The following is a 21,820-nucleotide window of genomic DNA, read 5'->3' on the forward strand; positions in this document are numbered from 1 at the left end:
TACTTCCCTCATCCATTAAAAAAAAATCTCAGTCCTCCCTGTTCTTCATATGTGCCTAGGAGTTTCACTTCAAGCTTAACATAGCATTCACCAACTTTTTTTTCCTGTCTTCCTCCTCAAAAAGGAAAGGAACAACTGCCATATGCTAAAGGCAGAGAAATTTCCATTCCTACTTATTTGGGAAATACTCAAGTACATTTGATATGACTTTTTCTATTCAGTGGTGTTCTTTCTATTTCTTTCTTTATTCTGTCATTTTCCCACTTATACACCGGAAAAGTCTTCTCTGATGTGTTTATTTTAATGCACAGCTTTCTCTATGAGCCATTTGGCTGGTTACAAGAGGGGCAGTTGCTTTAATCTCGCAATCAGAAGGCTTTGTTCCTCTCACAGTATGTTCTTGATTAATGTGAACTAATAATTACAAACATTAGTGCCTGCAGTGTTATAACACCACAAGTGATTGGCTGGCCTGCAGGTTGACAAGCTTTTCTTAGACTCAAGAAAGAACGATACAAAAATTGCATTTCAAAGTGTTTATCTTGCCAGAATTCCTAATTGTGTTTTGACGCAATTATAGCGATGACATTTAGTAGTACTCTCACTACAGAAGCATTAACATTTTGAATGCACAGTGTTTTTCAAGGACAAATGTCTTTTCTTCTATTTTTGTTTTGAAGGTGGAAAACTAAAATTTTCAAGCACACTAAATCTTTTGAAAGCGTGTTAGATTAGCATTAATAATAAAATAAGACCATGAAGAATGCCAAGAACAGATGTGGAAAAGAAGATTTTTTCCTCTTTCTAATTTGGAAAATGAGGTGTGGAATAGGGGCTCTCTGGTTGATTGCGGTTTATTGTTTTATTACTTTTTTTCTCCCCACTCATCAATGCCAAACTGGTTGAAACCCATTATATTCTGTCAGTCTGTAATTCCTGCTGGATCAATGCTACCTTGTGCCTTAAGAACTTGATCTAACTTTTGCTAGAACAGAAAAAAAAGAAACCACTGTTGACTTAAAGCTGGGTCGTCTGGTTTACGTTACCAAAAGAGTTAAATGCATCTGACTTTTTTACAGGTTTTATGTCCATCATAAGAGTGAAAGAAGTGACAAATATTGTGGAGGTTTATGAAGGGAAAAATAGGAAGTTCTTAGCTACAGTGTGAGTGAACAGTTGATAGTTGCTGATAGCATGGAATTGTGCTCCTAGTTCCCTGTGTATATGCTCTAACATGCTTTTAGTGAAAGATGACATTTTTATTTCAAATAGTGAGGTGCTTTGTGTGCAAAGTGGTCTCGTGGGCTTGAGAAACGTCATGAGGAAATGATTGCAGAAAGAGATATCACTGCAAGTTCATATCAAGCCATGTAGTATGTTAGCTTTCCCTTTGAAATAAGAACTTAAAGGTGACTGAAAAATTCCTATTATTATTGTTATTGTTAATTAATAAAATATATTCTCATAGTAAGCATATTTGGACCTGATATAGTGCTACTTGTAGTGGTTCATTCTAATGGTAGTTAACATTGCATTAATTCATCCCTTTTTAGTTTCTTTTAAAAATGCATTCTTCTAGAACTTCAACCTTATAAACAATCCTGTGGATATTTTGGTGGTTTTTTCCTAGCTTGAGAATTAATATACCTTCATACCTTTTTGTGACTATATACTCAGACCTGCAAACTAATGAATATGTGGGAAGTTTTCACCTGGAATAACTTCAGTGAAGTAAAACATCAATTCCTCTAAGTTTAGTTTGAAATATTTTCTTCTTATAAAATCAAGATAATTAGTACAGGAGCTGATAGCATACCTGTGGAACTGCTTCTACACACTCTTTTAAATTATCTTTGTGTGTATCTTGGTGTGACAATTTTTTCTGTATATGCTGGTGTAGCATCATTAACTTTGAGAGTCTCCTATTAATCACACAAGGAAGAAGAAACAGGAAAAATCATTGTCCCATGTTACCAGTACCAGATTTAAAAAAAAAAAAAGAAAGTCTTTTCTTGGGGTTTGAGTAAGTAGGTTTCTGCTGGGTTTTTTTTTATTTAAATGAGTGTTCTTCCCCATCCCCATCCCTTCTTAGATCCCCAAGTTTTATAAAGCACACTTGCTTCTTATTTCTCATCCTTTTTTTTTAGTATCCTCTTCCTAGATGGAAATCATGTCAGGATTAGCCAAAACCAAAAAAAAAAGCCAATTTTTGAATTCCTCAAATTTGGAAAAATAAGTATTTTAATAAATATGTGTTAATAAATATGACAATCAATGAAGAGGTATAAATGTTAATCAAACACTAACTTGTTAGTCTTAGCTGTCTTTATCAAGTCAATGAGTTAGATGTCATCCTTATGAATTAAAATTCCAGGCATCAAAAGTGGTAAAAATATGACTCCCTATAACAACTGTGTGACCAGACAATGATAGCAAGCAAAAGATTGAAAGTGTATGAAAACTGTCATAATGGGGTATTTAAATTACTTTAATATAAATTATGTAAGTATCATGTCAAATCATGATCCCAAGAGTAAACATCTGGATGGTCTCAGGTTATGTTATGGAAAAGTTGATCAAAGAACTGCCAAGAGAACTGGTTTATAATGTTACTAATGAAGATCTTGTCTTTAACAGTGATAACTAAACTACTAGAAAGCAAAAAAAAAAAATCCCATAATTCCAGCACTTTAGATATAAAAATATAATATGGTCAGCAAAACCGCTAAAGTTTCTTACCTGCAAACAGCAGAAAAAACTGTTGCTGAGTCCATTTAAACTATAAGAGGAGCAGAAGGTCCATTAGACGATTGCCATAGACTTGGAGAGTTAGGTATATAGCTGGTTCATCCTTGGAAGCAAACAGATGGGTTCAGTATGGGAGAACCTAGAAAGTACCTGCTAGAAGCCTCTCTGTGGACCGTAGGATGCACATTAGAACTGCTGTTGAAATGGCAGTTGAAATTTAACATATGTCACTATTAAGTGATGTGCACTGGGGAAAAAACCCAGATTTTATATATATGAGATGGATTTTGACATATGTTACATGTAGCAATGATATCTAGGAGCTCTGATATATAACTCCCCCAAAATACTGTATTGGTGCTTAGTAACAATCAGCAATTTATAAATCAGTAAATTACATTTTAATAAGTATTTAGGAGGACTTGAACAAGTTTGTAGACATCATCTTCCTATGCAATGGTGCAAGACGTAAGTCATGTGTACTTGTGTGATGTTCCTTTTATTCCAAAATGATGGAGTTGGAAGAGCTACTAAAAGATAAAATGTAAAATATAAGGAACAGCCCCTATATGAGGAATGGGAAGGTAGATTACTTTCTTTCCTGAAAAGTAAACTGCTGTGGAAGGAATGATAGAGATCTGTTTGATCTTTGGTGGCATGGGGAAAAATAAATAATTGGGGGCCATCAAACAAAATTTTTAACTACTGAGTTGAAAGCAATCAAAAGGAAGTTGTTCTTTCACCAGCATCTCAAGGTGGCCTTACTGTTCTTCCTGCAAATTTTCTGGAATGCTAAAACTTCATGAGAGGTCAAAATTCGCTGGAATAATTGGTGGCAAACTTTTTTTTTCAAATGTTTTAAATAATTAATTCAAGGTGGTGCCCCCTCGCCCCTTCCCCCCTCCCCAACATCATGTATTATTACTTTATACTAACTCCACTGCAGCTGTGTTTACCCAAGAACTCAAAACTATGATTTGTCACCCCTGTGTCTCCCTGCAATTCAATTTACATGTGTTAAAGCTCTTTTTTTTTACCTGTCTCAAATGCCAGCACTTCAGCTGGATGACACTCAAGAGTGGAGCTCAGTGATGAGCAAGTTATTTTACTCAGCTTTCCAGATAGGCTGGATCGGAATTTTATAACTAAGTTCACACTACTTAGAGAACTCTAAAATCATTTCAGCTGTGCCCACACAATGCTGAAGAAGTGCCTGATACAGAATTAAAAGGAATTGGATCTAGATGTGACACTGGATTACTTTGTAATTCAACTGTGTTTTAAGTAGGCACTAATTTCACTAATGTGGTCAATGTCTTGACTGCCATAATTTCTCTTCTGGAAAAAGATTTTCTACTGTTTCCTGGGCACTGATTCTATCCCAAACACCAAGTAATCTAAGTATCAAATGTTTTCATTTTTTATACCCTAGTTGTTTCTACTATGTATGTGGATACCTGTAAGCTTCATAGCTATTGCTCAGATTAATTTTGTTGTCTATAAATTAAATATTAATTGGTGTGAAATTAATACAAAAAGAGAAAGCATACAAGTGTCAATATTTTGTGATGCAAAATGTTTTTATAAGTGTTCCTATATATTATATATATATATATATAAAAATTTTCTTTTTTGGTAGATCATCCTGTTAATTGCATTATTTTGCAGTTGTGAAATATTGATGATTTGCAATCTTTATTTTTTTTTGTGCTTGGTAATATACTCATAAATGAACTGTGTATATTCAAAAATTCACTGTAAAGTTTGATAAGGATTTTCTGTCTGTTTTTTTTCCTGGGTTTTATATTGTTTTGTTGTGGGGAGTTGGGGATTTTTAAGTTTCTTTAATAATTACTGATAAATATTGAAGTTAATGTAAATATCCAGAATTTGAAGAACAATTTTCACGTAATATTTTCATTATGTTATATTACAGTTAAGTAAAGGCTTTATCTAGAGCCAAGAAATGTACTTACAGTTTTTCTGATTGTATATTCTACTTCCAACTGTTATCTTTCTTCTCTTTTCCCCCTTAGTCAGCTGCAGGCTCATGTGTAAACAGTGTTGAACCAGACAACAGTCTTTGTAACTTTTTGATTATGATTAATTCAGTAGCTGTCTTTAGCTGAGAAAATATAACCTACTAACGATGGCTGTTCACAGCACTGACCTTAGGGTGGAGGGACCACATGTTCTGTTTGTGACTGGGAATATTTACTGGTGAATATTGTTATATAACCTGCATGATATTTCTCAGTGTAATCATGATAAAACTGTCTACCTAAAATTTAAAAGAAAGAAGAGTAGGAAAAGCAGCAACAAAACCTACTTTTATATGTTTATTTATGAAGCAAGTTATAATCTTTGTATGCTTTTGTTTTATTTTGAAGGGCCCATCTTGCTGGGATGATGTGCTAATTCCCAACAGAATAGGAGGTGTTTGCCAGTCCCAAGGGTGCAATGGAAATGTAGCGGTAAGATTTTGTCACGTTCCTCCAAGTACTGTGGCACTCATAAGAATAATTCTTTGTAACAATTCTAACAATGTTAGAATTTCAGTAATGACTGTGAAGAGACAGGTATGGTACGCTTCAAAAGAGCTTTTCAGCATTGGATAATAAACCTCTGATGCAAAAGGGACAAACTTTGGTCAGATGCTATTTGGAATGAAGGAGGAAATAATTTTATTTCATCTTTTGCTCTGAAGTATAACTCTTAGATTTTCAAGTATGCAAAGGTTAAATGTGGGAGGTAATAATCAAATGTTTCTGTCAACACGTATTTTATAATTGTTATATATATCTTTGCCTTGAAAGCTTCAAATTTCCATGTCATATTGCACATCAGAACTTGCATATTGGGCTTTGTCCACAGGAGTAGGTTCTTCATGCTGATCTCTTTGCAGTTTTTCTCCCACATCTTGTTGCTGTTGCTTCCTTTGTTTCTTAAAGTGACACAGTGAAAAGACTAAGTAAAAAGGAGCATAGGTTTATCAAATTATTAATAAAGATTTTTCAAAACATTATTTGTGTATACTTTTATCTTCGTATGTATTAGATATTTACAGCATCTAATACTAAAGTCTTAGAGGTAATTCCTTCTCAGGAAAAAGCTTAGTTTGAGTGTTCCTTCAGGACAGAGGTTTTAAAGGTAAACTTGAATTTCCTACATATGAAAAGATTCTATTCATCAATGATTTGTAGATTGGAGCTACACAAACTGCTTTTTCCAGAGTCTCTCACCTGCTCTGGTGTAACCTTCTCTTTGTCTTTGCTAGCAAGACAGTTGTGAAGTGGTATATCCATACAGTTCCACTGGTGTCTCCTGCTGGGCCACAGATGGTGCCAGAAAATATTTTTATCTGACTTTAGATACCAAATGGTTGTTTCAATAGCATGGGGTTTATGTCTGAGTCCATGTGTAGCCAACAGAAGCTGAGGTCTGGATGCCTTTGGTCCTCTGCTGCTTGGTGTGCACCTTGTGGCAGTGTTTGAGCCATCCAGGAATCACAGTGTGTCCTCCGCTGGAATGGACCCACAAAGACCACCATCCTGAAAGTGGCAGGTGTTAAACATTCTAATGCTATTCTCTGGGCAGTAAAATTCTCTGTTTTGCACTTATTGGCAGAATATACCTGACTGACTTGCAGCTACTAACTTACAGCTTTTTGTTATCCAGTGTATTTGTGAAAAAGGTACTGAAATAATGACACTTTTGGCAACCCTGCCTCCTGAACCCATTCCCTCATTGAATCAGCTCTTAGTTTTTAGAAGCAGATAATGAAACAAAATGCCATCTTTGTGAAGAGAGAAGAAAAAAAAACCACTGACCATAATACTAAAATCTAATGCTGTGACAAATAACCAATACCCAGTCAACTAAGCCCCATGACTCCAGTCGCTGTCAATTCCTCCGGCAAGTTGCATACTTAGCAGAGCCAAGATCAGTGTTATCTTTCAGTAAGGCATCACTGAACAAATTTCAGAAGACTCCCTGTATTAAACAGGCATGTTGCTAATGCAGCTTGAGACAACCTGGACTACAGGCATGAGGCTGTAACTGGAGACACGTGCTGTCCTTTTCTTTCAAAACTGACACATTTTCCTTTTATCAGCTACAAACCACTCTATCCAATAGTGTTAGAACTGAACCAGACTGAGGTGCAAGAACACTGCTAATTTTTATGATTTTGTAACCAGAATTTCCAGCAATATCAATCTAGTCAAGAAAAACTAAACACTTGAGTGCATTTACTTCTTTTTTAACCTAACTATCCAGTAGTAGGTAACCCTGCATCAGATATTTGAATTGATGGCTGGTTGAGATCCTCTGGTTGCTGAAAGATATCTTTCTTGTGTTTTGGGATGGTTTGTTTTTCTTTGGCCTCAATCAGTGGGAAAACATATCTTTACTTTTTGGGAAATCTTCCACTTCAAAGGCTTAAATCACTAAGATTTTTGTTTTGTGTCTTGCTCCAAGTGGGAAATAATAGAGCTCCTACAGATGTGTTTAGAAGGATTTGCGATTCTTTTCTGCTTTAGTAAAACAGACTAACAGTTTGGAACATAAATATAAATATATTATAACCTTATAACCAAATAAATATTATAAATATAAAATTATATTAATATAGTTAAATAATATATATTAATAAATAATAATAAAATTAATAACATAAATAATTAAATAATGTTTTGAATATATTATCACCAAATAAAAATAACCTTAGCTAAATCATGGGTTAAAACCTCTAGGCTTTTCTTGCCTGTTGCAATCTTTGGAAGATTAAGTCACATTTTTTCATTAACTATTCATTTTTGCATTGTTATGACAAAGTCTGTGTAGTTATGTCTCTTAAATAGCTCCACAGTGTATGCGCTTCTTTACCGTGATATGCAATGAAGAAGCTTTAAGGCTGGTGGTTGTAAGTTATCAACAAACTGCAAATACTGCTGTTGAAGGAAAAAAACCAAAAAACTCCATTATTCCTCCCCAAGACATTTTTCAGTCAAAAATTGATTGTTTTGTCAATTTTCAAATTTTGTAAGCATCAATTTGCAATGAAGAAAACCCACAAGGTAATGTGTTTTCCCCCAAAATATTAGCTTGCATGTGTTTTGGTATGAAATTAGTCTCTTGACCGAATGATAGACTTTAATTCTTTTGGTTGCAAAAATGTAAACAAAATAATTGACTACATGTGAAAATAATGCAAATCAAATTTCACTTCAATTAAATAAAATTTCTAATGATTTGTAGAAGATATAATGATTATCTTAATGTTAAGTTCACTGTGATTCAGTATGTGCTCCAATGTGCTCCCAGGCAGAGGTCACTGTGGGGTTTTTTCTCATTAATTACAGTCTATAAGAATCCCTCTGAACTTCTACAGCTTCAAAAAGATGAAGCTCATGTGAACACTTATGTTGCTGCAATTGTAGAAAAGCCACTTTTATGACAAACTTTAATTATATTAATTCAAGAATGGAAGAGTCAACTTTAGCTGTTTTAAATGCAGATTTAAATCAATCTTCCAAACTTTTTCACAAATTATGACCATTCATTAAATGAAAGAGAACCTTGTACTTTTGGTGTCTGTCTCAAAACACTTTCAGCCAGAAACACTGTATGTAGCTGTGCAGGTGTGCTTGGAAACAGGTGTGGTTCTATGAACTTACAAATGCTCCTCTTATATAAAAGTGTTTTTGTTACTGCTTAGAACAGAATTATTTAGGTTGAAAAAATCCTTTAAAATAATCAAATCCAACTCTAGCAGTGCCAGGCCCACCACTAAAACAGGTCCCAAGGGTATTTCTGATATAATTTTTGAAGATTCATGCTCATTTTTATAAGTGACCAGAATACATGTAATACTAAAATTTTTATTTAGCCTTTCCTTATTGAAATGAAATACATGTTCTTGTTAGACTTTTACAGTTCTCTGTCTCTCAGAGTATTTTCTGTTCATCATCCATTGAAGTGAATTTTTGATTAAGGATTTTTTCTACTTCTGTATGTAAAAATGCCATTATATTTGCTTTCTCATGTAGGCTCATGCTTTTTAAAAGTCATCAAGAACCACAGAAATAATGTCTTTTCATGGCGAGACAGAGCTTAATACCACCATAAACCACTGAAGTGGTGATTTCATAGGAATCAGCTCCACATTAGTTCCTCATTCCAGTGAATATGCATCAGTTTCTGAAAGACATTTCCATGTCCCCTGGGTAAAATGTAAGGCAAAGCTTTTTGAACTTTAGAAACCTCTGGAAAAGGTTCTGCATGTGTTCTTGGGATTCTCATTTGATGTGCAAAAAAGAGTTGCTGTAGAATTAAAAATCTCAGAAATAATGAAAGAGTTAAAGAGATTATAGCTCAGGTATGGCTTAAGCTATTGGGAATAAGGAAAAATGAAAATCACTGTAATAGAAATATAAATGGACTTCTCTTCTGGTTTGATATATATCACTACTGTTACCTTGAATTCTTTGTTTCTAATGAAGACTGCATCGGCTGTTATCATAACTGAATAGCATTTTTATCTCTGCTCGTTATTGAAACATGCTAGGATTCAACAAACCATTTCTGAAAGAAGGACCAGGACTTCTGTGAACTTTTGGAAGCATCTCTAAGTGCTGCATTTTCTTAAATATCAGTACACCCTTCTTGTCAAACTCTATAGTAATCTCCCTTGCCCAAGGCCAAGATTTATATTCCAAGTTTGGTCTTTTTTTTTTTTTTTAATATTTAGTATTGGCCATTATATGTGATTTTAAATAGTTCACTTCCACTATACAATAGTCTCACTGTTGCAGGGTATGTTTGAGAGCAGACAGATTGCCAGAGGAAGCACGTTTGTTTTTTAAATTATGTAGATTTTCTTCTTATTATTACCATTCTTATTGCATGATTTTTGAATCTTACAATTTTATGTCTACTATATTGAAATTTTTAAACATTTCTCATATTTTTCTTTCCCTGTTTGTTTCTTGTCATTAGGTTTGGCACTGAGAACAGCAATATTATGTGTTCCTTTCATAGTCTGTTCCACAGGGAACCTGTGCTCATCTAAAATAGTTTGGACTAATAAATCAAGGGAACAGTGTTCAGCTTGTACGCTTTAAATACACAGCTTAACAAATGATTTTTTTTCTTTCAAGTGTCTAAAGCCATTCTTTTCAAACATCACTGTTCAGATGAAATATGTTTCTTTTTTCATCTCATTTTGCTTTGATTAGCTCAGACCTCCTTTTCAGTTAAAAACAGAAATAAATCCTGTAGCAGTTAAAGTATCACGAGCAAAGTTATATATTTAATGATGTTATCAAAATATGAATATAGTTAAGGACTATCATATCATTATAGGAAAGATCTGATATATTGCTATATTATTTATTCGTTGTTCTTTGTGTACAATGATTATTGTTAATGGTACTATGTCTGTCCATCCCTGGAACCATTATAATATTTTCAATGTCACAGTATTACTATGAGTAATTTTTAAAATTCTGGAATGTTTCTGAATGCCAAGAAGCCTCTTGACTGCATTTTTAATTTATTTCAGTGCCATTGATATAGTTTGCCTTATGCAGAAGAGAGTAGTCCAGATAATATATGATATTTAAAAAATTCACAACGAGTATGATGGAGTAGGAGTGCTAACTAAAATACCAGATAGTCTTACTTCAGAAATATTAAATTAATACAAGAATTCTTATCCCAGAATGATTTAAGTTGGAAAAGACTTCCAAGATCATTCAGTCTAACCTTTGACCAATCACTGCCTTGTCAACTAGGGCATAGCACAAAGTGCCACAACAATCTGTTCCAATGCTTAATAACCTCTTCTGTGAAGCAATTCTTCCCAATGTCTGACTTGAGCTGCCTCTGGCACAGCTTGAGGCTATGTTCCCTTGTCCTGTCACCAGTCGTCCGGGAGAAGCCCAGGGAGAAGCCCTGGGAGAAGCCCCACCTGGCTTCAGCATCCTTTCAGGGAATCGTAGAGAGAATGCAGTTACCCCGAGCCTTTTCTTCAGGCTAAACAATCTCAGTTCTCTCAGCCATTATGACATTTTCTTTGTCCAGTCTTCATAGAATTCTAGTATGGCGTCAGTTGGAAGGCACTGTTCATCTCGTTCTGACCCCCTAACCGTGAGCAGGGACACCTTCCACTGGACCAGCTTGCTCAAAGCCTCATCCAAGCTGGCCTTGAACACTTCCAGGGATGGGGTATCCACAGATTCTTGGGGCAACCTGTGCCAGTTCCTCACCACCCTCACAGTGAAGAATTGTTCCTAATTTCTAATCTAAAAATTAATCTAATCTCAGTTTAAGTTCTGTCACTACATTCCCTTGTGCAAAGTCCCTTTTCAGCCTTCTTGTAGGCCCCCTTCAGGAGCTGGAGGGCTGCTCTAATGTGACCCCAGAGCCTTTTCATCTCCAGACTGAGCAACCCCCAATTTCTTAGCTTATCTTCATAGGAGAGGTGCTCCAGGTACTGATCATCTTACTGACTCTGCGCTGGATCTGCTCCAACAGGTCCATGACCTTGCTGTTCTGGGGTCCTGTGCAGCGCTCCAAGTGGGGTATCATGAAGGCAGAGTAGAGGGGGAGAATCTTTTTTTTTTGGCCTATTGGGCATGCTGCTTTGGATGCAGCCCAGGATAGAGGTGGCTTTCTGGATTGTGAGCACACACTGCCAGGTTATCTTCTCATCTGCAAAGTCCTTCTCACCAGGGCTGTTGTCAATCCATTCTTCTCCCAGCCTCTGCTTGTTTTTGGGATTGCAATGTGTAGGATCTTGCACCTGGCCTTGTTGAACTTAATGAAGTGTGCATGGGCCCCCTTTCTCAAGCATGACCTTTCCCCTCTGGATTGTATCTCTTTCTTCCAGTCTGTCAACAGTGTCACGCAATTTGGTGTCACCAGCAAGCTTGCTAAAGGTGTGCTCAATCTCACTGCCCATGTTGCCAGTAAAGATGTTGAATAGTGCCAGTCCCAGTGCCAATCTGTGAGGAAAGCTATTCATTACTGGTCTCTACTTGGGCATTGAGACATCAAACACAACTCTTTGAATGCAGCCATCCTGCCAATTCCTTATCCACTGAGTGGCCCATCTGTTGAATCCATGCCTCTCTAGTTAAGAGACATGGATGTGTGTGACAGCATCAAATGTTCTGCACAGGTCCACGTAGCTGACATCAGTTACTCCTCCCTCACCCACTACCACTGTGGCCTCTTCACTGAAGGCCACCAAATCTGTCAGACACTATTTTCCCTTAGTGAAGGCATGTTGACTGTCATCAATCACCTTATTTTCCATGTGCCTTAGTATAGTTTCCAGGAAGATCCACTCCCTAACCCTCCTGAGGGCAGAGGTGTGACTGACTGGTCTGCAGTTCTTTATTCTCTTTTTAAATTTGGGGGTTGTATTTACCCTTATCCAGTCAGTGAGGGCTGTGGGGGCAAGGGGGTGAAAGAACAGAGTCTGGAATGCCATGGCAAAGCAGTGTTGTTTAAAGTCAAGGAGAAATGCATGCCTTTGATTCAGATGCAGATCAGTTTGTACCCTTTGTATCTCTCATTAGTTATCTCTGTAAGAACTTTTCCCCTTTCACCCCCCTAGATATTCCTACTTTTGCTCTCCCCCCGAACTTTCCCAATTGAGCCTTTGTTTGTATTCAACCCCTCCCTTTGCTGCTGTGCAGGGAAAAGCTGTAACTTTCCCTGAAGAAGTTGCACTCGCCTGGTGCCCCCCGGCTGGTTGGCACCCTGTACCCCTTTGCTCCTCTGATTTACCATCTGTTCCTCCGTCTATCCTCCTGTTTTCCCACTACCTATAGACCTTGCAATAAAATCAGTTGGAATTATCCAGGATTGAGTGACCCTCCTTCTCTCCCGGTGAAGAGAAACACCTAGCCGAGGTTGAGCGGGTGGCTCCGGACCTCCGGCAGAGGGCTTCACTGGGCTTCACCATGACTTCTCAAATAAGATGAATAATGGCTTAGAATCTTCATTCACCTCAGGTCCCATGGACTTCTGCAACTGTCTTAAATCTGACCCCTCAGTGGGTAGTTCTTTATTCTCTCAATCCTTATCTTTGCCTTCTGAGATTTGGTGGGGTGGCTGGAGCATTACCAGTGAAGACAAAAATAGTCCTTGTCTCCTCATAGTTTTCCATATATGAGAGATACTCTCTTAAGAGGAGATTTATTCAAATACCATACAAGACAAATTTGAGAATCTTTCATATTTACCAGATTCTCTGACCATTGCTTTTACTATTTAAGAGCTGTTTTATTTTTTATTATTTTATGCCCAGTACTGTGGTAAGTAAAAGGATTAAAGCAAAAATGCAAGTTAAATAACGAGCAGCCCAGACCAATTGTTGTAGTTTTTCTTATATTTTGTGATACGAGGAGGGCAAGCAAACAATTTCAGAGATTTTCTATTTATTTATTTTAAAGCTGTTTCTCCTCACAAACCTATCCATTCACCAAATGAAATAAAAACATGACACAGTAATAGTGATGCCACTGGTGCAAACCACAAGAGTGATACACTCTGCTTACATGTATTGATATCCACCTGTTTAATTAGACTAATTTAACTATGAAGTCATCCTGAGGTTTCTAGTTTGGCTGATCACCTATCAAAAATCTCAGTCTTTTCAAGTTGCTGCCTCACTGGACAGAATGGCCCTTACTTCTAAGGGTGTGACTTGATTTCTGGCTGTTTTAAAATGCCACATCATGTTTTTGATCTCAGATGAGCTGTTAATGTGGCTTTGTCAGTGACTTGTAGGTTTCATTGCTCCCACTCCCTCAGATTTTGGGCCATCTGTAATATTTATGAGTAATTACTTTATGCCTTCATCCAGATCATTAAAAAATGTTTTGAATAGCATAGGGCTAGGAGATGATCATTGCAAGTCACCTTGAAAAGCAGACATTGGATGATCCGCTGTGGGAAATTACATTTTGAAACATATCAGTTAAATGTCTCTAATGTTCGTCTCACAGTGTTCTAGTTTCTTAATCAAAATGTCAGTGCCGTATCAAATGGTACACATAAATCTGGGTAAATTCCCACATTGCTATGATGATGTTCTGCTAAGTTTGTAATCTCATAAAACTGTCAGGTTAGTTTGATAGAGTCGGGTTACCATAAATCCGCATTGATTGGCATTAATTACTGATCCCTCTTTTATTAATCAAGCACCATATTAGCTATGTATTTTATGTAGGGCTGGTGTCAGGTTTCCATGCTGATAATTGCCTAGATTACCTCATTTAAGTTGCCCTAAATGATGACATGATGTGGTTGTGCTCCTGTAAAACTCTATATTTTAAAGTCTCTCTGAAAGTGGGTGGGATTTTTTTAGCCATCAGTGCATTTTCTGAGGAGTAAAAAAGGAGATGAATAGTACTGAAAACAACACCTTGGAATAACCTGGGCAAGTGCTGTGATTGTATTTTGCTGATTTTGGTTAGGCCTTTAAATTGACACACTTAATAGGAAATAGAGATTAAAAATATTTACTTTTAATGCTTGATTGTGAAGAGACACACAGCAGTTGACTTACTGTGATATTTAAACATGGTAATACTGTGGTTTTTAAAAATTTTTAAACAAAACATTATTCTTTAATATGTTTTGAGGTTCTTTCCATTCTTGTTCCAAATTATGTCAACTCTACATTTCTTCTTAGATTCTTCTTTAGGAAACCATAACTAGATTTTTTTTTACAGTTATTCTCAAAATAACCTCATTCTGGAGTAGATCAATTTTTCTTTTATAAAGAAATTCTATTATTCTACTTCTCAGTTCAGAAAAATCAATGATAGGTGAAAAACTGAATTATAAAATAGAATTAATTCTATACAGGGACAGAAAGCTAAATTATTTATCTTGAAATAAAAGTTAAAGCTTTTATAATTAAGATCTGTCCTTTTTTTTTTTTTTTTTTAAGTGAATACTTGTTCACTCCTCAGTGTAAACACAATATTTCTATAGTATATTGACTGGCTTTTTTATGAGTCACAGACTGTGTCTGTATCAAAACCCATTTCTGGCACTCATAAGAGGTATGATCTAGATTAGTTGACTATATTTATTAATTACATTTTTTCTTTTTTTCACCATAAAAGTCCTAAAACTGAGACAAGCCAGCTCTTTGGAACTGTTTGTCAGTTTTCACATCTCACCAATAATTAAAAATTGCTAATAATTTTTCTGAGCTGAAATGTTCATACACATTCTGGCAAACCCAAAGGAATTCAGTTATTTTTGCTCTGTGCTGAATGGTCTCAGGAAATTTAGCTCATCTTTCCTGTCTTGATACCATCAATTTTTTATTTGCATGTCTGAAAATACCATCTTTTTTTAAAAGCTAGAACAAAAAATGTTGAAGATTATAATGATTTTTTCAAACAAATCCTCTGCTCTTTTGGATGTCGTTCTTCATTTGTTAACACTGTTAAATAGAGATAAACACCACCACCACATCTGTCTTTGTTGCTTGTTTTATTTTTGCATCTGTAGTTCCGTTCCAGAAAACCTTAGCTTGAAAACATGAGCATTAAGCATGCTTTCAGTGTTTTATTCTGTCTGGTATGAGCAATTTATGTGATTGTGCTCAGTTGCTAGGTTCTCATTGCCCTTGACTACTGCCTTTTAAAAATAAGCTGTTGTTTTGAACAGAAATTGGCATTTTCATCAATGGTAGAGCTCTTGAAAAATTCTTCAGATAGTGTAGAGGCTTCATCATTTGATGAGAGGCAGTTTCAGGTGAGTTGAAAATTTGCCCTGTAGTAGGAATCAGTGAGACCATTGGAAAGACTGATAACTGTGTACTAACAAGCCAACAGCTTTTCTTCAGTTTGTTTGATGCCCCTGGTTTCACTGAAAAAGAAGTTAATTTTTTATAAATTATCATTTCTATATCCTCCTTGAGACTGTTGGTATCAAGGGTCCAGTATTAGAGCAGAGCACAGCTTGTGTTCATCTGACCAAATCCTGAATAATTATTGTAGTAATTCCTTTGGCTGTGCTGAAAGGTAGATTTTGTATTTGCAAACCAAAACCAAATGTAAATTCATCTTTGATGTTTTAAAGGTATTTTACTTCTAGAAATGTCTGAAAAACATGCTGATGATGCATTGCAGCAAGGAACTTCTGTACTGATGCTGTGTTGGCTATCATATAATCCTACAATAATAAGTTTTTATCATCCTGTTTCAGCCTGATGCAGTATACTTTTCCTGTTATTGTAATGTTCAAATCAACCTCAGGGAGATTCCTTTTTGCTCATTACATAATTAAACTTCAGCGCACTCTGCCATGATATAGTGTGGAAGTTGCTATGTGTTCAAAAAGTGACAAACTAATGGAAGAAAAATCCATTGAGAACTAATAAATGTGAAAAGACTCCTGGTTTATGAAGTCTCTGCATAACAAATTGGTGGAGATTAGGAACAGGTTTTTGGCAAATACTGTTTTCTGTTAGGAACAGGTTTTTGGCAAATAGTGTTTCAATTTTTTATTGTTTTTCCCACACATTCTAGACATCTACTGTTAACTTCCTACTAAAGACAAGATCTTAGGTTGTAATGGACTGCTCTGTGATTTCATGGGGTGAAATGCCTGTACCAACAGTTCTCTTATGGGAAATGGCTATCATCAGATTGAGATAGAAAGGATAAATATGACCAATATATTTATTATAATCCATGTAATCTTTTTTCAATTTACATTCATCCATCTATCCCAAGTCTTAGCTTCACCTAGCATGAACACAATAGGCAAGTGGAATCCAAATTCAGTGTGTTGTATTCTGCTGCCATGGGAAGGTGTGAGACACTGTCACTGGCACGTGTTTTTGCCATTGTACAGTCTTGAGCCTAGTAGTGAGAGCAGCGTTACAGTTATTCTATTTTTGTTGAATGTTGACCAAGTCATTTTCAGGTATTATTTGGAGGCCATTATACCATTCATGTTTTTTTTTCTATTCAAGTTTTAGGAAATGTGTGGGTATTTGGGGACCTGCACAAATTGGGAAGCAGTAATTGAAAACTATGGACCAAATAGAATTATATGAAAACCAAAGAAAGGAACTCAAGAAGACCCAGTAGAGTCAGATCCAAACCCTAACATTGTATTTGCTCTGTCGCTTGTTTCACAAATCAAACTCACATTTTCTTTCAAACGAAGCTTGTTTGATACATATTTTTGCATGAACTCCGTCAATGTGTCTAACATGTTCAGGGACAGTTTTTTGTGATTCAATGGATTTCAGTAACACTTTGACAGAATTTTTTGTTGCTCACAGCATATGACATTTAAGCAGTATGTTACTGTCTGCAGCTGTTGCAAATTCATTGCTGATGATTGAAGCCTTGGATTTCCATTCAAGCATGCAGCATGATCCTGCAATCATCTATCAGCAATCTAATCAGATGAAGGTGATTTTGTTAGGGTGCAGTATGGTTACAGAGGAGTCTCTCCTCAAATGTCAGGCAGCATTTACAATGCAAGAACACAATTTCTTCATTCACATGTGGCAAGTACTGTTACTGATTGTTTAATAACTGTGTCAATTTGCAGGCTGAAACACTATGTGAGACATTCTGTTAGATCGAAAAGCTGCCGTAAAATTTACCTTGGCATTAAATCTGTTTCCCACCTATGGTTTTCATGCTTAATGTTCTGGTCTGGGATTCTAAAATGTGAAGGCATTAGATTTTGATTAACAATTGTCTACTATATTTTTGGTCTGGCTATTTCTAAGAAATAGTGCCTGTAACTAATTTAGGACCAGTTTGTAAACTTGAATTTGTGTTGCCTGCTTCTGTGCATGCATCTTATCAAATTAGCTGATTTTTTACAATTCAGAACTGAGTTTAAAATAGGCATGAACTGTTTATAGGATGTGGTGGTGTGAGATAATGCAGTCAATGGCATTACTTGTGAGCTTCTCTCACCAGGGGTTGCAAGGTAATTCATATTGGAACTGCTGCAGCACATTATGGGCTCTGTCTCTCATGGTTCATGCTAATGTGATGGGTAATTATCAAATAGCTGCTGTCAGAAATGCCTGAATTCTCATAGTATAGCTGCCTGGGGCAAGGCCTAAGGGGTTGTGTTCAGTTTACTATATGTATTTCTAGCTCAGAGAAGTCAAGTATAAGGAAAATTTATGTTATTTTGAGTATAGAAGGCTTATGTTGTAATAACAAGTGTTTTCTGGATTCCATCTTCTGCCTAAATGGCCTAACTCAGAAAGATACTTAGAATATATATCCAGCTTTAAATATACAGAATATATACCCAGCTTTAAAAATACTCTGCTGAGGTTAACAGTGCTGTATGTTTTAAGCACCTGCCCCATTTGACATCAATCTGAATGTGTAAATAATTGATTGGATAAATACATAAAAATCCTTCAGAGAAGGTCTTACAACTGTCATTAGAAATACTCAGTATTTTGGCCTGTTTGCTGGGAGGATGCTCTGAAGAGAAGTATTTCCCTTGCTTTAGCACATGAATGATTAAAAATATATGGCTAAAAAATCCAAGAAATTTTAAGAACATATTATCCACAATTTTTGACAGTAAGGGTTGCACCAGTTTGCTTTCAAATATTTGTGAAATACTGCTTTTCATGGTACTTACATCTCCTGTTCAGTTGTACTGTACATCATGGCAGCTCTTTGGGACTTTGGTAAAAGTTTGGGGCTTTCCAAAATGAAATGTCTGAATTTTTCCACTGTGGCACTTAAATGTATGTGGGCAAACTAAATGCGTTTATGAATTTTTCTTAGAAACTACAGATGGTTAAGCTCCTGCCAGGACATGAGAGAAAGTATGTTCTAATGAAAAGTATGTTTCTTCCATTTGATGCATAAACCTGCTTCACTATCTTGCTGTCTCACCATTGCAACATCAGAAATGGCACAGTGTCATGGTCATATTTTCTGGAAAAACCTCCTTGCCCAGGATTTTCTCCTGGGAAGCTGGAAGCCTCAGAGAAAAAGGAAAACAATCATTATCTGAATTGCTTCTCCTGTGTTTTGCTGCTTTGGAATGTGTTTGGACATTTTTTACCAACAAGTAGTTGCTTCATTGGTTTCATGTGAATTTTTTGTACTTAATGACCAATCATGGTCCAGCTGCGTTGAGACTCTGGAAGGAGTTTTTCAGTAGTATCCTTTAGCCTTCTGTCTGTATCCTTTCTGTATTCTTTAGTATAGTTTAGTTTAGTGTTCTTTAATATTACGTAGATCATAAAATAATAAATTAGCCTTCTAAGAACATGGAGTCAGATTCATTCCTTCCTCCCTTCATCTGGGGACCCAGAAAATACCACAGCACAGAATTCTTCAAGTTGCATCAGTGTGTTTTATAGTCTTCTGCTGCACAGAAGAAATGGATATTTCTAGGGCTTATGGACTAATTACTAAGTAACTTTTCACTGAACACTTCTGTTACAGTGCCATTAAGAGGAGCTGTAATTGTGTATATCTCATTCTTCACAAACAAAAATATTAGCCCCATGTGAATTTGAGCTTTTAAACTAGAAAAAGTTACCAAATTTGCTGTGGAGAGTCTTATTAAAGCTGCTATGACTTTTATGTGTGTTAGAGGTGGCACTCACAAACAAATTGATTCCTGGAAGCTTATTCTTAAATACTAGTAGGCAGTAGTGCATTGCTTGCAGGATCACTAACCTGTCAATAAGGATTTGTTGAGATAACTTAATTCTTGTCATTTACAGGTTTTGCTGGAGTATTTGTGTTCTGTGAGAATCTTTTAACCTTTTTTTGGTTTTAGCTCAAAGAAACCTGACCTAATAAATTTGTAAAGTTTAAATAAACTTTGATTTTAAAGTATTTTGTTTTCTAAGTGACTGTAAAAGTCACGTGTACTCCTTGAAAATATATAGGAATATATATATATTGCATAGTATGTGAAGAAGAGAAGTGCCATGATGGAAAACATTTCATCCTTATTGTCTTCTCCCCTCATCCCCCCAAAAAAACCCTAACCAACCACCCTAAAAAAGCATCCACAAGTTAAAGTGGTACAAATTGCAAGGTTGAAAGCTCTTAAAATGAACCACATGCATTAACATAATATTTTCAGCTGTACTTAGAGTAACACTATTTCCTCTGTTAATTTTTTTTTTTATTTTAGAGATTATAAAAATGTGATATACATCAGACACTGAGGTAATTTTGAGTATTTTAGCTAGTATCTTGGAACATGCTTTGAATGACTTATAGAATGGTTTGGGTTGGAAAGGATCTTAAAGATTGTCTAGTTCCAACTTCCTGCCATGGGCAGGGCTACCTTTAAGGCCTGTTTCTCAATTTCGTTTTGAGAAAGCTCCTGTGAGTGGGAGAAGATCAGAATGAACAGTGTGGGTTACCTAGGAGATTGCATACTGTAGCAGCAACATTTATTGTTCTGTATTTGTTTTTCGCTTATTTTTCATGCATCTAAAGTTAGATTGGTTTTTGGAGCATTAGGACTTGCTGCCTGCCCAGTTTTGGACCATGATGTTTTAGGGTGCCTGTTGGGAATGTCAGTTGCAGCCTGGTTCAGGTTTATAGATGGATGAGAACTACATAGCTGGAATTCTCTTACAGTTTCATGAAAACATTGGTGTGTTACATCTGTGGTATCCTATTGTCCATGGATTTCTTTTCTCTCTGCTTATTTTCTTCAAGAGCAAGGGAAATACCTACTGAAAAATAGCACTCAATGTTGCTGGTCTCCCAGCTCTCAACAAGGTAAAGCCACAGCCCACATCTTGTTCTTGATAACAGTCCATGCAGGGATCTGGACCAATTTAGTTTGGAGGGAGTGCCTGCTTCTTTGAAATTAATTTCTATTGAAGGTAGTCTTTTGATATAAGTTTGCTGCTTGTTTCATGTGGTCCATGGAGAAAAAGGTGCTTTACCGTTAAGTTACTACAAAATCAGTTACCACCATCACTACTGGCTTGTGACTGAGAGCAGTTGTGACTTCTGTGCCTTTTGTCTGAAATAGACCAGGATCACCAAGGGGAGCAGCACAGGGGATCTTCTTTAGGGCTTGGCTTCTTTTGAAGGTGGTCATCTTGAATTCATTGTGCCTGGGCTGTACTGTCCTGTGTTCTAGTCTCTGAGTTCAGCACTAATTAAGCATTTGGTGTGTCAGGCTGGATAAAATATTGAGCACAGGAGCTAGCTATCTCTGTCTGTAGGAATGCAGTTGTATACCCACCCTGCTTGAGGCTGAGTAAAGAACTCTGTGTGCACAGGAAAGAGCTAAATACAGGTTTTCAATTTCTGTATAAATGTGTGTGTTTTCCAAGGTGTTGCTGAGGCAGATCCTATTATGGATTGGAAAAAAAGTGACTGGGCAGCCTACTTATCATTTTATGGACTGGACCATCTTTTCTATGGTAGGGCCTGTTTAAGTGGTGAGGTTTATTTCCTCAGACTGGATCATAGTGTGATAGTGCTTAAACAAGAAGTTGAAACTGTAAACATGTAAAGAAGACAAGGCAAAACCACACCTGATATCCAGCTATAACTTCTCTCTGAAATTTAAAGGACACACTTTTTATATTTTGCAGGCCTGAACATTAGAATGAAGTGTGTGTTTTACAGACAATTGTAATTCTCATGTTGACTACTAATTGCCCCAAAGGGATTATTTTATGTGATGTACTTGTCCAAGGTCTTCCTACCTCTCTACTACATATTCATGAATATGTAGGCTGCATGATGGAAAGTTTGTTTCCAAGTTGTGAGCTTGCTGCTATTAAATGAGATAACGTCTGTACAGAAAGAACAGCAGTAAGGAAACTGTGAAGGCAGGGGTTAGCAGAGGGCAGTGTTTGGTGGACGCTGGCTGATTAATTGCTTATGCCATCCATGGGAGAATTTTGGAGTCTGAAAAAAGAAGTGTCATAAATGTTATAATAGACTTGTTATGTTTGCATGAACACAACATTGTGAGACCAAATTTGTGCTGTTGGCTCAGCTACCTCTGCAAGCTCTGCATCCTACCTTGGAAGTGGAGT

General features: G+C 36.3%; 1 protein-coding gene across 1 annotated transcript in view; it reads left to right on the forward strand.

The window, feature by feature from the left end:
• PRKN (parkin RBR E3 ubiquitin protein ligase) overlaps positions 1-21,820 on the forward strand; it is a 682,953-nt gene that overhangs the window by 300,119 nt on the left and 361,014 nt on the right. Inside the window, exon 5 of the mRNA XM_038130606.1 lies at positions 5,139-5,222. Within this exon, the coding sequence (XP_037986534.1) occupies positions 5,139-5,222 (84 nt within the window). The remainder of the gene's footprint in view (positions 1-5,138; positions 5,223-21,820) is intronic.

Source organism: Motacilla alba, chromosome 3 (assembly GCF_015832195.1).
Source record: "Motacilla alba alba isolate MOTALB_02 chromosome 3, Motacilla_alba_V1.0_pri, whole genome shotgun sequence".
In the NCBI taxonomy this organism is placed as follows: Eukaryota; Metazoa; Chordata; class Aves; order Passeriformes; family Motacillidae; genus Motacilla; species Motacilla alba.